At 36.2% G+C, this 13589-nt stretch overlaps 3 protein-coding genes across 3 annotated transcripts; 2 read left to right on the top strand and 1 right to left on the bottom strand.

Annotated features, from left to right (window-relative positions):
* The first annotated feature begins 2841 nt into the window (after positions 1-2841).
* On the top strand, positions 2842-4642 carry LOC116304536 (uncharacterized). The gene is made up of 2 exons (XM_031714282.2): positions 2842-2905; positions 3379-4642. Exon 2 carries the CDS (start codon positions 3403-3405, stop codon positions 3937-3939), a length of 537 nt encoding a protein of 178 aa, XP_031570142.2. The 5' UTR covers positions 2842-2905; positions 3379-3402; the 3' UTR covers positions 3940-4642.
* LOC116304537 (uncharacterized) lies at positions 4013-6863 on the bottom strand. Its single transcript, XM_031714283.2, has 4 exons — positions 6663-6863; positions 6047-6153; positions 5494-5629; positions 4013-4783 (listed from the first exon to the last, which is right to left on the bottom strand). Exons 1-4 carry the CDS (start codon positions 6821-6823, stop codon positions 4690-4692), a joined length of 498 nt encoding a protein of 165 aa, XP_031570143.1. The 5' UTR covers positions 6824-6863; the 3' UTR covers positions 4013-4689.
* A 436-nt stretch (positions 6864-7299) lies between these two features.
* On the top strand, positions 7300-12381 carry LOC116304535 (uncharacterized). The gene is made up of 5 exons (XM_031714281.2): positions 7300-7562; positions 9010-9109; positions 9506-9811; positions 10125-10246; positions 10386-12381. The coding sequence occupies exons 1-5, from the start codon at positions 7356-7358 to the stop codon at positions 10650-10652; spliced, it is 1002 nt and encodes a 333-aa protein (XP_031570141.1). The 5' UTR covers positions 7300-7355; the 3' UTR covers positions 10653-12381.
* The last annotated feature ends 1208 nt before the right edge of the window (positions 12382-13589 follow it).

The raw sequence follows: 13589 nt of genomic DNA, 5'->3' as shown, positions 1-13589 counted from the left end.
CGTGATAACTGACCGTTGGACGTTATAAATGTTGAATCGATGCACGTATTTCTTGAGTGGAAAATATTTCATAATTTTATAATTTTTAAAAATGCGCAGTTATTCAATCACAGCGCTCGAAAACCAAGACAGTTTAAAGTTTATCAAGCTTATGTGATTATGCTTATATGCACAAGTGTTTGCTAGAACTATATTTTTACTATATATTAAGGGACGGACAATTAGATAATTGAGGGCGATAGGGGGCAGGGTTGCGTAAATCCCCTAAAAATATCGAGCAAGCACTTCACCTACAAAAAAACATATCGCAACCTCTCGGCCTTTCGGTAAAGAAATATCGAGCAAATGCAAAAACATTTTGCATGCAGGAATTGCTCATAAAAATAAATATCGTACAACATAACCCCATCATCAAACCTCCCCCAAATCTATTATCTAATTGCCCACTAGATCCTCAAGTATTCTTGAGTGAAAGCCTTCATTATGTTGACAGTTCAATGGTTTCCTCTAAGAAATCAACGCGGATATTCAAAACATCTTAGGGCCATCTCTACGTCATGAACCTAACAGCGGCTGCGTAGGACACTAGCAATAAAAGCACTCATGGATAGATCTAGACAGAAGCTATTTCAGTGTGATTGCTTTGAAAAGCAGCAGTATACGTGAACACAGAACATTCTCGGAGCCGATAGATCGACCTCTAGAAATAAACCCCAGCAGGATGTTAAAATCAGTCAATGAAAAACATTTGCATCAAAATAATAGTCTATTTAATCTCAAGCGAAGAAAGATTTACTATTTTTTACCCTGATTATTGGAAATAAAGTGCAAGGGGTAACATGACAAGCCCCGCCCTTTTCTGGCCAAAAACCTTTTTATGCATCAAGATATGTAACAGATTGAGATTTATTTTTGGGATAAATGCAAGTTATGTGACCCTGATTTGACTTGGCCATGCTCAGTGCACGTACATTGACGCTGCAGCAGTCTGTTATTGTAGTAATTGACATGTCTTTTTATTATTTGCCCGCTATTATCTACGAAAAACGATTTCGGCAACACTACAGTAATGGATTAGTTTCGACCTTTAATTTCCAGAAGTTCATTTACGTGAGCGCTAAGGTTCTGTATTAGATCACGCACGTGCGCATCAAACAATATCTGCGCAAGTCCACGAATGCTATACACTTGCTTCTCGCGCGGTATGGTGTCTCGATTTATTCGATTTCTGGACTGGGCACCACATGTGGACATAGTTATTTTTGGGTATTTTCAATTCCTATCGGATTCTCCGGTCTTCCTCCCTACGTACAACCTAACACGCTAAGTAAAATCAATTGAATTCAAATTAAATCACTTTTAGTTTTGTCGGTACGTGCGGTCGAATAAGTTTTTTTATTGTGTGGTAATCAGTTAACAAGCTTGACAAGCAAATAAAAACATATGTTTTAAATACCCGAAATCTCTGGAAGTTGAAGCCCTGCATCTTTTTACTGACTATATTCTAGCACATTCTACCTGGCTAGCTCAGTTGGTAAGAGCGTCGGTCTGTTGTGCGGGAGGTCGTGGTTCAAGCCTCGGTCGGACCAACACTCAGGGTCTTAAAATAACTGAGGAGAAGGTGCTGCCTTTGTAATTACATCTGCAAATGGTTAGACCTTCAAGTCTTCTCGGACAAGGACTTAAAACCGTAGTCCCTGTCTCCCAACCCTTCCTAACCTATGGTAAAATGGGGGACATAAAAGAACCTGTTGTATAAGAGTAGGGGATTGTCTCCCGGTTCAACACCCTATCCCAATGTGGAGGCATTAATACTAATTTACTAACAAATCACTCATGATTGTAAGCTGCACGGCTGCTACTAGCGCCTAAATACGCAGCCCGTAAAGTCCTCCACTGGTCATGATTGTGAAGCGCATTGAGACCATGTAAAATGCGCTATATAAGAACCCCGTTATTATTATTCTATATCACCTCGATGCGCTAATAATAGAAAAAGTGTAGGTACGTTTTTTTAATAAAATGACTGGGATTGAAAACGTTTTCAGTGACGATTTTTAATTTATAAATCGGCGAGTTTCAGTGTTTCAGATATTGTCTGCGCGTGTGTTCCATAATGTAGGGCGACCATGCCGTCACCGATAGTTTGACTACAGGTGTCATTGCAAGAAAGGAACAACAGGTTTTGTGTGGACGATTCTAGTAAGCGGAAATCATTAAGGATTGTATTATCATTAAGTGCCGAAATGTAAGTAAGACTTGACCTTCTCTCTTGCAGTGACGTTATGCCAGTCGAGGGAAAATTTGGAGTGACATCCATGCCATGTCTAGCCTGTAATTCGTAGATAAATGTATTTTTCAACTTTTCTTTTTCTTTCTTTTTATTTTTAGTTTGTCATTCAAGTACTTCCGTCAGGATGAGATTACACGGGCATATGCATGTTTTTATTATCATTGGAATAAACTATACTGCGTGCGACGTAAAATAGAAGGTCCGCATATACACATAAAAGTTTGCAATACTTCAATAATAAAAAATATCGCGACATAATGTTTTAGGTAGAACATTTGTTTTCCAGCAAATTTTTTTTTTTTGTACGTAGTTAGCGTTTACGTAGCGTACATGGTAGCGCGGAGCAAGGGATCACTATAGAAAGACAACGTAATAGTGCCTTCTAGGCAACGAAGGCTTTTTGACCCCATTACGTACTTCATCATGTTAAGTGCTGACTTTTGATCTTTTCAACCACATGAACGTCCTGCTTCTGTTATCTGCTAAGAGGCTTGTTGATGCATAAGTCAAAGATCAACCAGTAAAATTTATATAAATAGAGGGCTGTAGCACAGAGATGTTAGGTGAAGTTTTCAGTCTTATATCATCGCAAGCAGCATCGTCAATACTAAGGTAAGGAAATGGTTTCTTTCTTATACGAAATTTCTTAGCTTTAAATCAGTGCGTCAAATTTATTTGTATGTATTAGAGCTAGGAAAAGTTTTGGGAACTGAGTGTGGCAAAATTAGATTTTGTTCTAGTACTTGCAGAAAACAGAGAACTGCCGGTTTAGTGCCATAGATCGCATGCACATTTGTGTCCAGATTTTCCATGACTCGATCTTTTCTCTAGCAAATTTGGACTTAAAGTCTGTTGTAAATAGATATAAAGACCGTAGTAAAACTGAGAAGATATTTTTCAGGGGGAAAAAACACGGCTTTTTTGGCACGGATAGATTTTCAGATTTTTATGGTAGTTTCTTGCCTGCGCTAAAAGGTATATTTTCATAAAATGTTTCTGGACATCTTCTATGTCGGTAGTGAGTATATCAAACTCATATGCTCCAGTCTTGATTGATTGATTGATTATTTTCCACCTATTTTTAGCTTTCAGAAAATAACGCAAGCAGCATGACTCACGTGACTGTCCTATTCTTCGCCGTCTTCATGTTTTTGAGCACCGAGTACATCGTCCATGCAAGGCCGACCCCCCCGACAAACACATCATCGCCCGTACTGGTCGTACCCGGTGAATGTGAGGTGTTTCCCCCAGGAGAGTGCCAAACTGAAATTACCTCAGACGAATGCGAAAATGACCAACAGTGCCAAGACATTTATCTAGATTATCCAGGGTTGAAATGCTGTAAAAACTACTGCGGGATTCGAGTCTGTGACCTTCCTTTTAAGATCCCGGCCATCAATGTGATATCATACGAAGTTAAAGAAGTGGTATATACTGAGTTCGTGTGCCCAGAAGTCATCCCACAGCCTGAATGCCCACTGGAAGCAGATTTGGATAACGAGTGCGACCAGGACAACGAGTGCAGTGCAGGTTACAAGTGTTGTACGGATTTCTGTGGTGAAAGATATTGTGAGATGCCCGTCAGTCGGGTTGTTAATCAGTTGACTAGCGGCCCTTTAGGGGATCCAAAACACTCATTAGGCTGAGGGCGAGTTGACAGTATTTCCAGTGATCTTTGAAAAAGACTATAAATATCTTAGAGTAATCAACATTTTGAAATTTTCACAAAAGTATCTTTACTTGACTTTGGATAATGAGCAGATGCTATAAAGTTGGTATTAAATTTCATTGTTTCCACATTCATAAGATATCCTCTTGTAAAATAATTATATTTTAGTCTCAGACTAATGATGGTATATCACAAATCCTGCACTCTGATTGGCTGAGCTACTGTGGTATATTAGTGATAGACCACTAAATACGAAAAAGTGCCAGTTTTGAAAACCAAAACAATGGTGGCTAACTTGTTTTCATCTTAATTTTGAAATATAACCATTAGAGAGAGAGGTGTAATTATTCTAATAGTCATTCTAAATGTCTGTTGCTCATGAAACTGACTCTTCACTGTGTTCAAGAGGTTCTCTTGCTCCGGTGTTTCTCCATCATAGGATTTGACCAAGAAGCACTGGAGCAAAACACCTTCTACCATGTGTAAAAACATCGTGACATTGCATAATCAAAAATGTAAATTAAAAATACTAAGCCTTGTGTGAAAAAGAGTACAAAAATGAATGGATTTAAAAAGGACATTTTTGTTGGATTTACCACTCCAGGGTGGGTGGCAGAAAGCTGATGTGTACCCACTACAATAAATCAATACTATACTACATTAAATACAAGAATTGTCAAGGGTGTAAGATATTTAAGTGTGCTGTCAGTGTACAGATATTGCTGCTTTAAGCACTTCTGACATCTCTGTGAGCTTTGGGAATAGTTAGAGTTATTCCTTCAAAATCTTTGGTTACAGTTATTTGACATCCAAGTCTTGATCTGGAATTATAAGAAAGATGAAAGTCATTAATGGGAGAAATTTCAGAAAGTTTCTTTCATCTTCATTATCATTCCTACCACTATAATCATGCATCATCACCATCATCATGATGCATCATTCATTATCACTGGGGAACGATTTCAGAAAGATTATTTTATCATCATAACCATCATAATCATGATCTTTACCATCACTGGCATCATCATCATCAGCAGCACCATCACCACCACCATCACCATCATCAACATTACCATCACCATCATCAGCACCATCACAATCATCACAATCACCATCATCACCATCATCATTATCATAATCACCATCTCCATCACCATCATCTACGCTGCTATCATATTTCCTCGTTTATCATATCACATACATGTAGAGCATCATTATCATCAATATAACTACCATCACCATCATCGATAATGTCATCATCATCAATATAACCACCATAATCAAGATGGTGTGATGATCATCAACATCATGATCATGATTATCATAATCATCAATATTACCACCATCACCATCATCTACACTGTCATCATATATTCTAATTCATCATATCACATACATTTAGATCTTGTATGAGAAAGTAAAGATGATGCACGGTCTAGCTTGGGTACAAACACCTTTCATTCATCATGCCATATATGATGTTGTTTATACTGCAACTAAACTACAATGCATAACAACATGATGGACTTACGTATCTGTCAGCCCATAAGCAAGGTCCAGCATATCAAGCTCTTCATCTGCAGGTTCATCTAAATTAAGTTTATCCATTTCTTCTTGATTGAAGATCAAATGACAAGTAGAACAAGACAGCGTTCCCTCACACGCACCTGCACAAAGTTGTAAGATAAAATGTCTAAACTTCAACTGTTTTGATCAATGTTGCACTTGTTTCTCAGTACCTCTCACCTCTGTGGTTTAAAGGTTTGATTTGTGGACTCAGCATCACATGTGAGTAGAATTTGTTGGTTCCATCTCTCCCTTAATGCAAGGGTTTTTTAACAGGGTTTTCAATTTTTATTCTGACTCTCAACGAAACTCAATAAAATAGATTCCTATTCAATTTGTGAGCCACACCCTGACTTAGATAAGGGTTTGACGTGTGAGTGATCTGTGCCCTGACTTAGATCAGCCCAGAGGTTGTTTCAGGGTTCTATCTGTGAGTTAGCCATGCCCTGACTTGAATCAGCCCAGAGGTTGTTTCAGAGTTCAGTAGCAATCAGGCAATACCAGTTTTAATGCAATACCTTCAAGGTCAATATCATTATCTTTTGCAACATCCAGTAAAGAATCCCCCACTTTTCCTTTCACTGAGATCTTGTCGCCATCGCGGTCAATAAAACTGATTGTCACTCTGTAAACAGAAAAAATAATGTACGCATGCATTGAAAGCTATCGAAATTGCCTTCACCATTTTTAGCCATATCTCCGACACTTTCCATCTAGGACACCAGATATATCCATCAAAGATAAAGAAATAGCATAAGAAATACATGGGGGGTAAACGAGAGAACTAGTCCCTAGCTTATGAGACTTATAGAGGCTTTGCACCATCACATGATGGCAGCTATGACACAAGGCAGGAACAGTTGAATTTGTTCTAGTCTGATTTACTTGAGAAAATTCAGTTTCCCACGGTGAAAATACTCTATTGTTGTGCCTACTGCCATGGCTGCCATCACGTGATGATGCAAAGACTTTATATAAAGATAATTTATAACAAGTTACGAAATTCTGCCCTTTTCTGAAACTAAAAAAAATGGTTGTAGTTGACCAATCTTATTTTACTGATAGATTTATTAGTCTTTTTTGACTTGATTGATTGCTTTGCAAATTATTGAGTAACAAGGCTTAGATACTCACGTTTGAGGCTTTGGTTTTCCTTTAGGATCAGTCGTATTTGAATTACATCGAGCAAAAGTCTTCATAAAATACGAAACTCCACCTCTAGCAGCTAATAACCTGCTAGGTTGTGCAGAAAGAGATATAGATTGCCTAATAAAATTCCTAGCTAGCGACGCCATATTTACAAACTGCTGACTTATAATCGTGATTACGTAAATGAAATCTTGCGTGACATTGACCAAAGCCCGTTATTTGGAGGTACAGAAATCACTACTTTGATTTAGTACCTTTATATTATTTTCAATTTTTCTTCTTTTTTTCGCATGAAATGTGAATTTATAGTCTTATATTGGCTTCATTTACAATTTTTGATTTTAACAAGGTTATTCGTAGTTTGGAAATGTTTAAAGTTAGTGTAACTTTAAAGGTGCTATATTTAGGGGCCATGATGTACCTAAGCTAAACGCGAGTTTTAACTTTTTAGTTTTAGCACGAAATTTTAAAGCATACTTCTATATATCTTTAATCTCAAATTCTGATGTTAGGATATTGTTGTGCTTAAAAACATTTCCTTTTTTGAGGAAGAGTTAAAATATGAACCACAGGCACCTATGATGGACCTAAGTGTACTTAGATATCCGGGAACTTGCTGACATTAGCATAATTTCCTTCGCTTCGCTCAAAGAAGAAGAATTGTGATATTATCTCAAAATGAACCGTATTTTATCCCTCATTTTCAGCCTTATTTTGATAACGGCCTCACTAGGTGACGATAAGAATATTCAAAAGAGTGAAACAGCCAAGATTACTGTGTCAGAATCAGAGAAAAAGAATCAGGAGCGAGTTGAGATTAACGTAGAAACAACCAAGATCGAGCGAGATGGACTTGGAAACTTTAAAGACGCTCAAGTTTTGAAGGTAAAAATACAGAAAATACCTTGTCTTCTCCTCTCTAAAAGCATATACCTTATGTAATGGAAAATGAGGAACTTTTCTGTAAAATCTTTAGTTTTTTTAGACATAATGATAGCGAAACAGGGTGTTGTTTTTGCTCGAATTTTCTTTTGAAGCGATGCATTGAATTTAAAGTTCCGCTTGACGACGTCTTCGTCAACAATAACTTCAACATAATATTTTACCTTTTCTTCCAAATTAATACGTAAAACTCTACTTCAGATTATTTCTCAGATGCTAGACGTATTTAAATTTCTAGTCTCGCTTTTTACTAATAAAACTTTGTAAACTTCATGATAACTTTGTACAATTCTCATCATTCTCATCAAATATGAATATTTTTGGCAAACAAGACGCTGGATTGATTCAATTTTCACAAAACACTCAGATATAACAATATATATTTATTTAGGTGGTATAAAAAAAAGTGTGTTTTGGTGACTTTAGTATTTTTAATTTAAGTGCGTAGGAGTATAATATCGTTTTGTATAGAAAAAATATATTCGTAAGTTATGTAATTAAGAATACTATTTGCATTTTTCTGAGTAAATCTGTCTTAAGATATTACCAGATCCCTTAATCCCTTAAAAGAAATAAAATGTTATGTAAGAGATAATATTTGGAATCTATATTTGAATATTTCTTGAAACAAACTTGACGTCATAGCTCATGTCAGGCATAAATTAACACGTTAACTTTGAATTTTTTGTCATTAATTATTCTTTGGTTCTTGGGTACTGTTCTGTTATGGGAAAGATATATTTAGGAAAGTTTTAGGTTTTGTTTAGTTTTAACAGCACATACCTAGCCCCCTCCTAATATAAGCAAGCTTTGGTAAAAACATCTTTTGACATCTTTTTTTCACCATTCCTCATATGGTGTTGCTTGTGCCCAAGCTAGACCAAAATATTTTGATAACAAAACATCAATGTTATTTTTTCATTAGGAAAACAATAACATCTGCTACACTCTTAGATTTATGTATAAGTAATACTTCAATAATGAAATCATCAAGGTTTTTTTCATGAGAAAGACAACCAAGTCTGCTATACCACCTAAAGCATGATTACACACAGCAATTTTCTCTGGACCTTGTCTTGCAAAAGCGATGTGACACAAGTTTCAAGAGTGTTAACACAGTGCAACAGAGACTAAATCATTGCCAAAAGTAGAAACAAATTCTAATTTTTGCAAATGCTGCAACTTGTTTCACAACATTTAAAAAAAATTGTGTTGTACAGGTAGGTTACACATTGTAATGCTCTATGCAACTTGTGTTGCAAAGCCGTTGCAAGACAAGTTGCAAAGAAAATTGCTCCATGTAATCATGCCTTAATGCCACTCTTAGATTCATGCAGACATCATGCTTTGATAGAGAAGTCCTCAATGTTGTTTTTTTGACATTGTACAGGTTGCTTTCCAAGTGACTGTTATCGAAGGCAATATTCATGTCAATGGCCTGAGAGCACAGCATGGAGCCGTTACAGCTTTCCACTTCCATGCTGAAATTGGTATGATTCCCTTTCTCAATATCTGGTTGTAGAAAATTGGAAAAATATATCCATACTTCATCCAAATAGATGTGGGGAAGGTCAGAGGAGGGTATATTGTGTAGTGATAGAAAATATCCATCTTCTCCCATAGAGTGGAATTAGAATATCCAAATGGTGGGGAGAGTCTGGGGATCACAAATATCCATATATCTCCCGAAGGGTGTAGAGAGAGTCTGAGGAGAGTATATTGTGTAATTCCAGAAAATATCAATACCTCCCCACAGAGGGGGATTTGAATTTCCAAGGGGTAGGAAGGGTTTGATAAATATGTATTGTGTAGCTCCAGAAACTGTCATAACTCTGCCATGTTTGAAATACAGTTAGATAATTTTGATGTGTTTTCTCTGGCATTAGATGAAATCAGCCAGAGCAAACAAGTCTTGCGTCATCACACTGCACCAATCATGATTCGTGTCCTGGTTATTGAGGGATCTCAGGCTGTAGGAGCCAACCATATTGATAAGCTTGATGTAGAGGCCCAGATAGTGGAAATTGATGGCAAGCTGGTCAAAGAGATTGATGTAACTCAGATGGTTATCAAGCTTGATTCAGCCAAGAATGAGCTCTTGAAAGAACGTAAAGTAACTATTATCCGTGTGGCTGAAAGCAAAATTACTTCTCATGCTCCTAAGAGTGATATCCATGTACACAACCGCGGAGGTAAGAAATAGTTGCAGAATAAATTTTTGCCTCTCTTGGTTCTGGTGTCTTTTCTTTGGTCCCTCTTTCTTGTTTTGAAGGTTTTCTCCAGGGTGTCCAATACCCTAAATTCTAATTTGATCTGTGATTTAGCTATGCCCTGACTTTTATTAGCCAAGCCAAAAGGTTGTTTCATGGTTCGATTAAATAGATGTTTAGTTTGGTGTATTTGTTAAATGCATCTGGGTTTGCCAATCAAAATTTAAGATGTACTTGAGTTGAATTTAAAAACAAGGGATAGTAGCTAAATATATTTTATTTCTTGATCATGTAGGTCATCTTCCTGACAAGCCTTTCCATGCTACCAAGGAGGACATGGAACACTTCCGCAAACAGGGAAAACCAATGAAGCCCAAGAAACCACTGCATTCTGAGAAAACTTCAAATGGTGGAAAGGTATGAACTGGCTTTTACATTAACCAACCTGTTGTAGAATTACTTAGAATGACTGGGATAATTTGATGAGTTTGGGAGTGCCTCCTTTCATCCTCGTTTGAGGTTCAATAATATTGATCGTCAAACTGCTTGCTTTCAGACTGACCAGTATGAACACAGTATTTGCAAAGGTTTCCACAACCTACCATTCGGAGCACGCCTGTCAATCTTCCTTCTATTGACCATTATCGGCCTAACAACTGTATTCTGTTGTGTCCGTGCTTTCTGCTGCAAGCCTCCAGCCAAGGGAAAGAAGTTTAACTTGGATGAGTTTGATGACAAGTGTGATTTTGATGGTGTTTTCGATGCCCCTCCATTGGATACCAAGATTCCTCTGGAGAAGCAAAAACTGGTGCTTGAAGCTTGATTCTACCCCATTGTATGATAAATTTTTTTTAATTTCTTGGTTATTAGTTCAAATTCTCTGTCACTTAGATGGCTCATTATGAAGAAGTGAGTAGATGTTACATAGTGAAACCTCTAGCTAAGGTTGCTATTACTTTTTGAACTCCTCTAAAAAAATTAAATTTGAAAATCTATTTTAATGGATACTTCATAAACCCTTGAAGACCACTGGAAAAGCTTAAAATCACACTCCCTTAATCTTGCCATTACATAATTCAGTCACCTTGTGAAAACGTCTTGGCAAAAGAATTGAATGTGCAACTGAAACTTGGCTTGTGAGACATGTTTCATAAGGGCTTGTGTTTCGTAATATAACCTTACCTTGTGAAATTTGTTTTAAAGTGCTGTTGCACAGTCTTGCCCTCAAGTTTTCATCTCCTTCACCATGTAACAGTTATAACCAACAAGGCTGTTGGTTTTTGACAAAATTTGGACTAATAACAAGCAACTTTATTTTTTCCTAAAATGCTGTTTCTAATATCTTTTGTAATCAAATTAAGCTACCAGTTTTGAAAATTATGTTTAATTTAAATTGCTTCGACAACAAATTTATTCCAAGCGTTTCCTGCTGATTTTAAGGAGCCTTTTATTTGGTTTTTATTTTATTTGTATTTTTTTTTTTTTTTGTCTTGTAGTTTTTAGGCTTAAGAAGTATCTTTGTTAAAAAGTATAATTGTTACTTTGCATATGTTTATGTTTGGGCATTAATGATTAAGCTGATCGTTGGAGCACTGCTGTTTTTTAAGAGAGAATTTTTTTTGGTCATTTGCTCGGATTTGGAAGATACATATGGAGCTGTCTTGACTCACTGTTGAGCGGGAACAGCTCTACATGACAAGAGATTTGTCAAAAAAAGTCATCTTCCTTGATCTCCCAAAGAAATGTTGTTTATTTAGCTTTCACAAAAGTTGTTCAAGTTAACTAGATGAAAGTAGACGAAACGAAACTGAAAAGTCGTACATCCAATGCACCGGGAAAGTCGTACATTAAAACAAACACAAGGACGCTTGTCCTTTAAGACACCCATTATTTAAATGTAGTTGAGTAGAAGGAGCATCATGCACTACTGGTATAAAAAAAGCTCCCAGTAGATGACACTGACAAAACGATATGTATTTTACATCTCAATCGTGTCTATTTTTTGCTTCACCAACAGACCCCTAGTTTCCTATACAGCCACTATTAGTGTCGTCACGCAAGTCACTACTTAGGGGAGTGATCATTGTGTAACAACACTAATAGCAGCTGCATTAAGAGATTAATAGAGCCCTTGAAGCACATTGGAATGCAGCTCAATTTGGAAAACATTACAATAGGTTTCCATTTATCATAAGATTGAAATTCTTTTGTTTTGTCCTCTAAATTGAGCTGCTTTGAGGTTACATGCAAGGGGTCTTTTCTTGTTATTTTATCTTATCACAAGCTTTGTAGTTGTGTTAAATTAATTTTTCTGTCATGTATTAGTTAAAATCACCCACTAGAGTGACCACAGTAAATCTGTGAAACTTTAGTAATACTAAATAGCACAATTTCATGCAAATTCCATTGTTTTCTATTGTTTAACTAGCACTATTTTGTACTATTTAGTAATTAGTGTTTCACGGATTTACTGTGGTCACTCTACTGTAAATAAATGATATCATTATAAGCTGAATTTATTTCAATAAAAATTGTATTTGTGCTTGTAAAAAGTCTCATTTTGAATGAACTAGTAATTTTAATTCTCGAATTGGGAAGAATTTTGGAAGGATTTAGTGGAAGGTATGGGGACAAGTAAAATATGAGGAAAGAGAAGAAGACAAGAAAGAGAAATAAAGAAAGAAAAGAAAACTGAAAAGGATAAGGAAGAAAAAAGGAAGACAAAGAAGGAAAGAAAAAGGGAATAAAGAAGGTAAGAAGAAAGAAGAAGAAAGAAAAATGGTAGGAAATAATATTAATAAAAAGAAAAAATAAAGAAAATTCACGAGATTCAAAACGAGGGAAAAGCCTTTTTGTATATTGGCGCGAAATCAACCTAGCATTCCCGGATGTAGTGCGCGTTTGCTCAGTTTGAACTCGCAAACCAGAACATTATTACTCAACCGCCTTTAATATGCTAAAATACTGTCCAAGACCCAAAGAATAAAGGTAAGGGAAATATTAACCTATAAAACGAGTATTGTCTTTTATAGTTAACGGAATATTCTCGAAGAGGCTGAATAATGTTTGAAGTTGTGACGTTGGGCAATTCAAGGTCGTTCGCTCAATGTATAAAGCCTTTAACCGGTTTTTAATAATACGTAGTTTGTAATCAGTAAGTTTGTTTTTATTGTTCAAAATTCGTTGTGGTAGTTTTTGGAGATCATTTGATTAATTGCCCATAGCAGGGCAAAGACAAGAAATGAAGTAAAATATATCTGGATTCTGGATTCAATTATTCTTATCGCGCGGGATTCCTGTGTTGGTTTTTTATGAATAATAAAACTTGGGAATTTGCAGTAAAATTTTCAAAAATGGTTCTAGCCCTTCAAAGCATAGGAGCTATTCCTAATCATATACTTTTGGATGCACTGTCAAATAAGAGTGAGATTTCGATACCATAACATTTTTGAATGAGGAAATTTGAATAGAAAAGCTATGAAAAATAGCCATTTAGAATAATTCGCTTTATTTCTTTAAATATAAATAGGCTTAGAATATTATTAGTTTGGTTAAGGGTCATATTTACATAATTTTCATTTAAAGTTTTCTTGCTCTTTGTAGAAACCAATGTTAAACTACGCATGAACAAATGAGAACTCAGGTAAGCTATGAATAATATCTTTGTACAGCTAAGCCTTGTCTCCTGGAGGCATCATGTCAAATACTTCACAACAGAACTGATCCAGTTCATTCAACAAGGTAGGCTGAAACACTGGTC

Source organism: Actinia tenebrosa, unplaced genomic scaffold (genome assembly GCF_029948245.1).
Source record: "Actinia tenebrosa isolate PJP-AT-01 unplaced genomic scaffold, QUT_ActTen_1.0 PGA_scaffold5__44_contigs__length_20552954, whole genome shotgun sequence".
Lineage (NCBI taxonomy): Eukaryota > Metazoa > Cnidaria > Anthozoa > Actiniaria > Actiniidae > Actinia > Actinia tenebrosa.
The sequence above is the reverse complement of the archived record's forward strand: the minus strand, read 5'-3'. Positions and strand labels throughout refer to the sequence as shown.

What these genes read in the sequence shown, in the direction of transcription:
- LOC116304535 (XM_031714281.2), top strand. Translation starts at nt 7,356, where the DNA reads ATGAACCGTATTTTATCCCTCATTTTCAGCCTTATTTTGATAACGGCC. An exon ending in CCATGTACACAACCGCGGAG is followed by an intron (nt 9,812 to 10,124) that starts GTAAGAAATAGT and finishes TTGATCATGTAG; the next exon opens with GTCATCTTCCTGACAAGCCT. An exon ending in AAACTTCAAATGGTGGAAAG is followed by an intron (nt 10,247 to 10,385) that starts GTATGAACTGGC and finishes GCTTGCTTTCAG; the next exon opens with ACTGACCAGTATGAACACAG.
- LOC116304536 (XM_031714282.2), top strand. Translation starts at nt 3,403, where the DNA reads ATGACTCACGTGACTGTCCTATTCTTCGCCGTCTTCATGTTTTTGAGC.
- LOC116304537 (XM_031714283.2), bottom strand. Translation starts at nt 6,823, where the DNA reads ATGGCGTCGCTAGCTAGGAATTTTATTAGGCAATCTATATCTCTTTCT. An exon ending in TAATGATATTGACCTTGAAG is followed by an intron (nt 5,630 to 6,046) that starts GTATTGCATTAA and finishes AACTTTGTGCAG; the next exon opens with GTGCGTGTGAGGGAACGCTG. An exon ending in GCTTATGGGCTGACAGATAC is followed by an intron (nt 4,784 to 5,493) that starts GTAAGTCCATCA and finishes TTATAATTCCAG; the next exon opens with ATCAAGACTTGGATGTCAAA.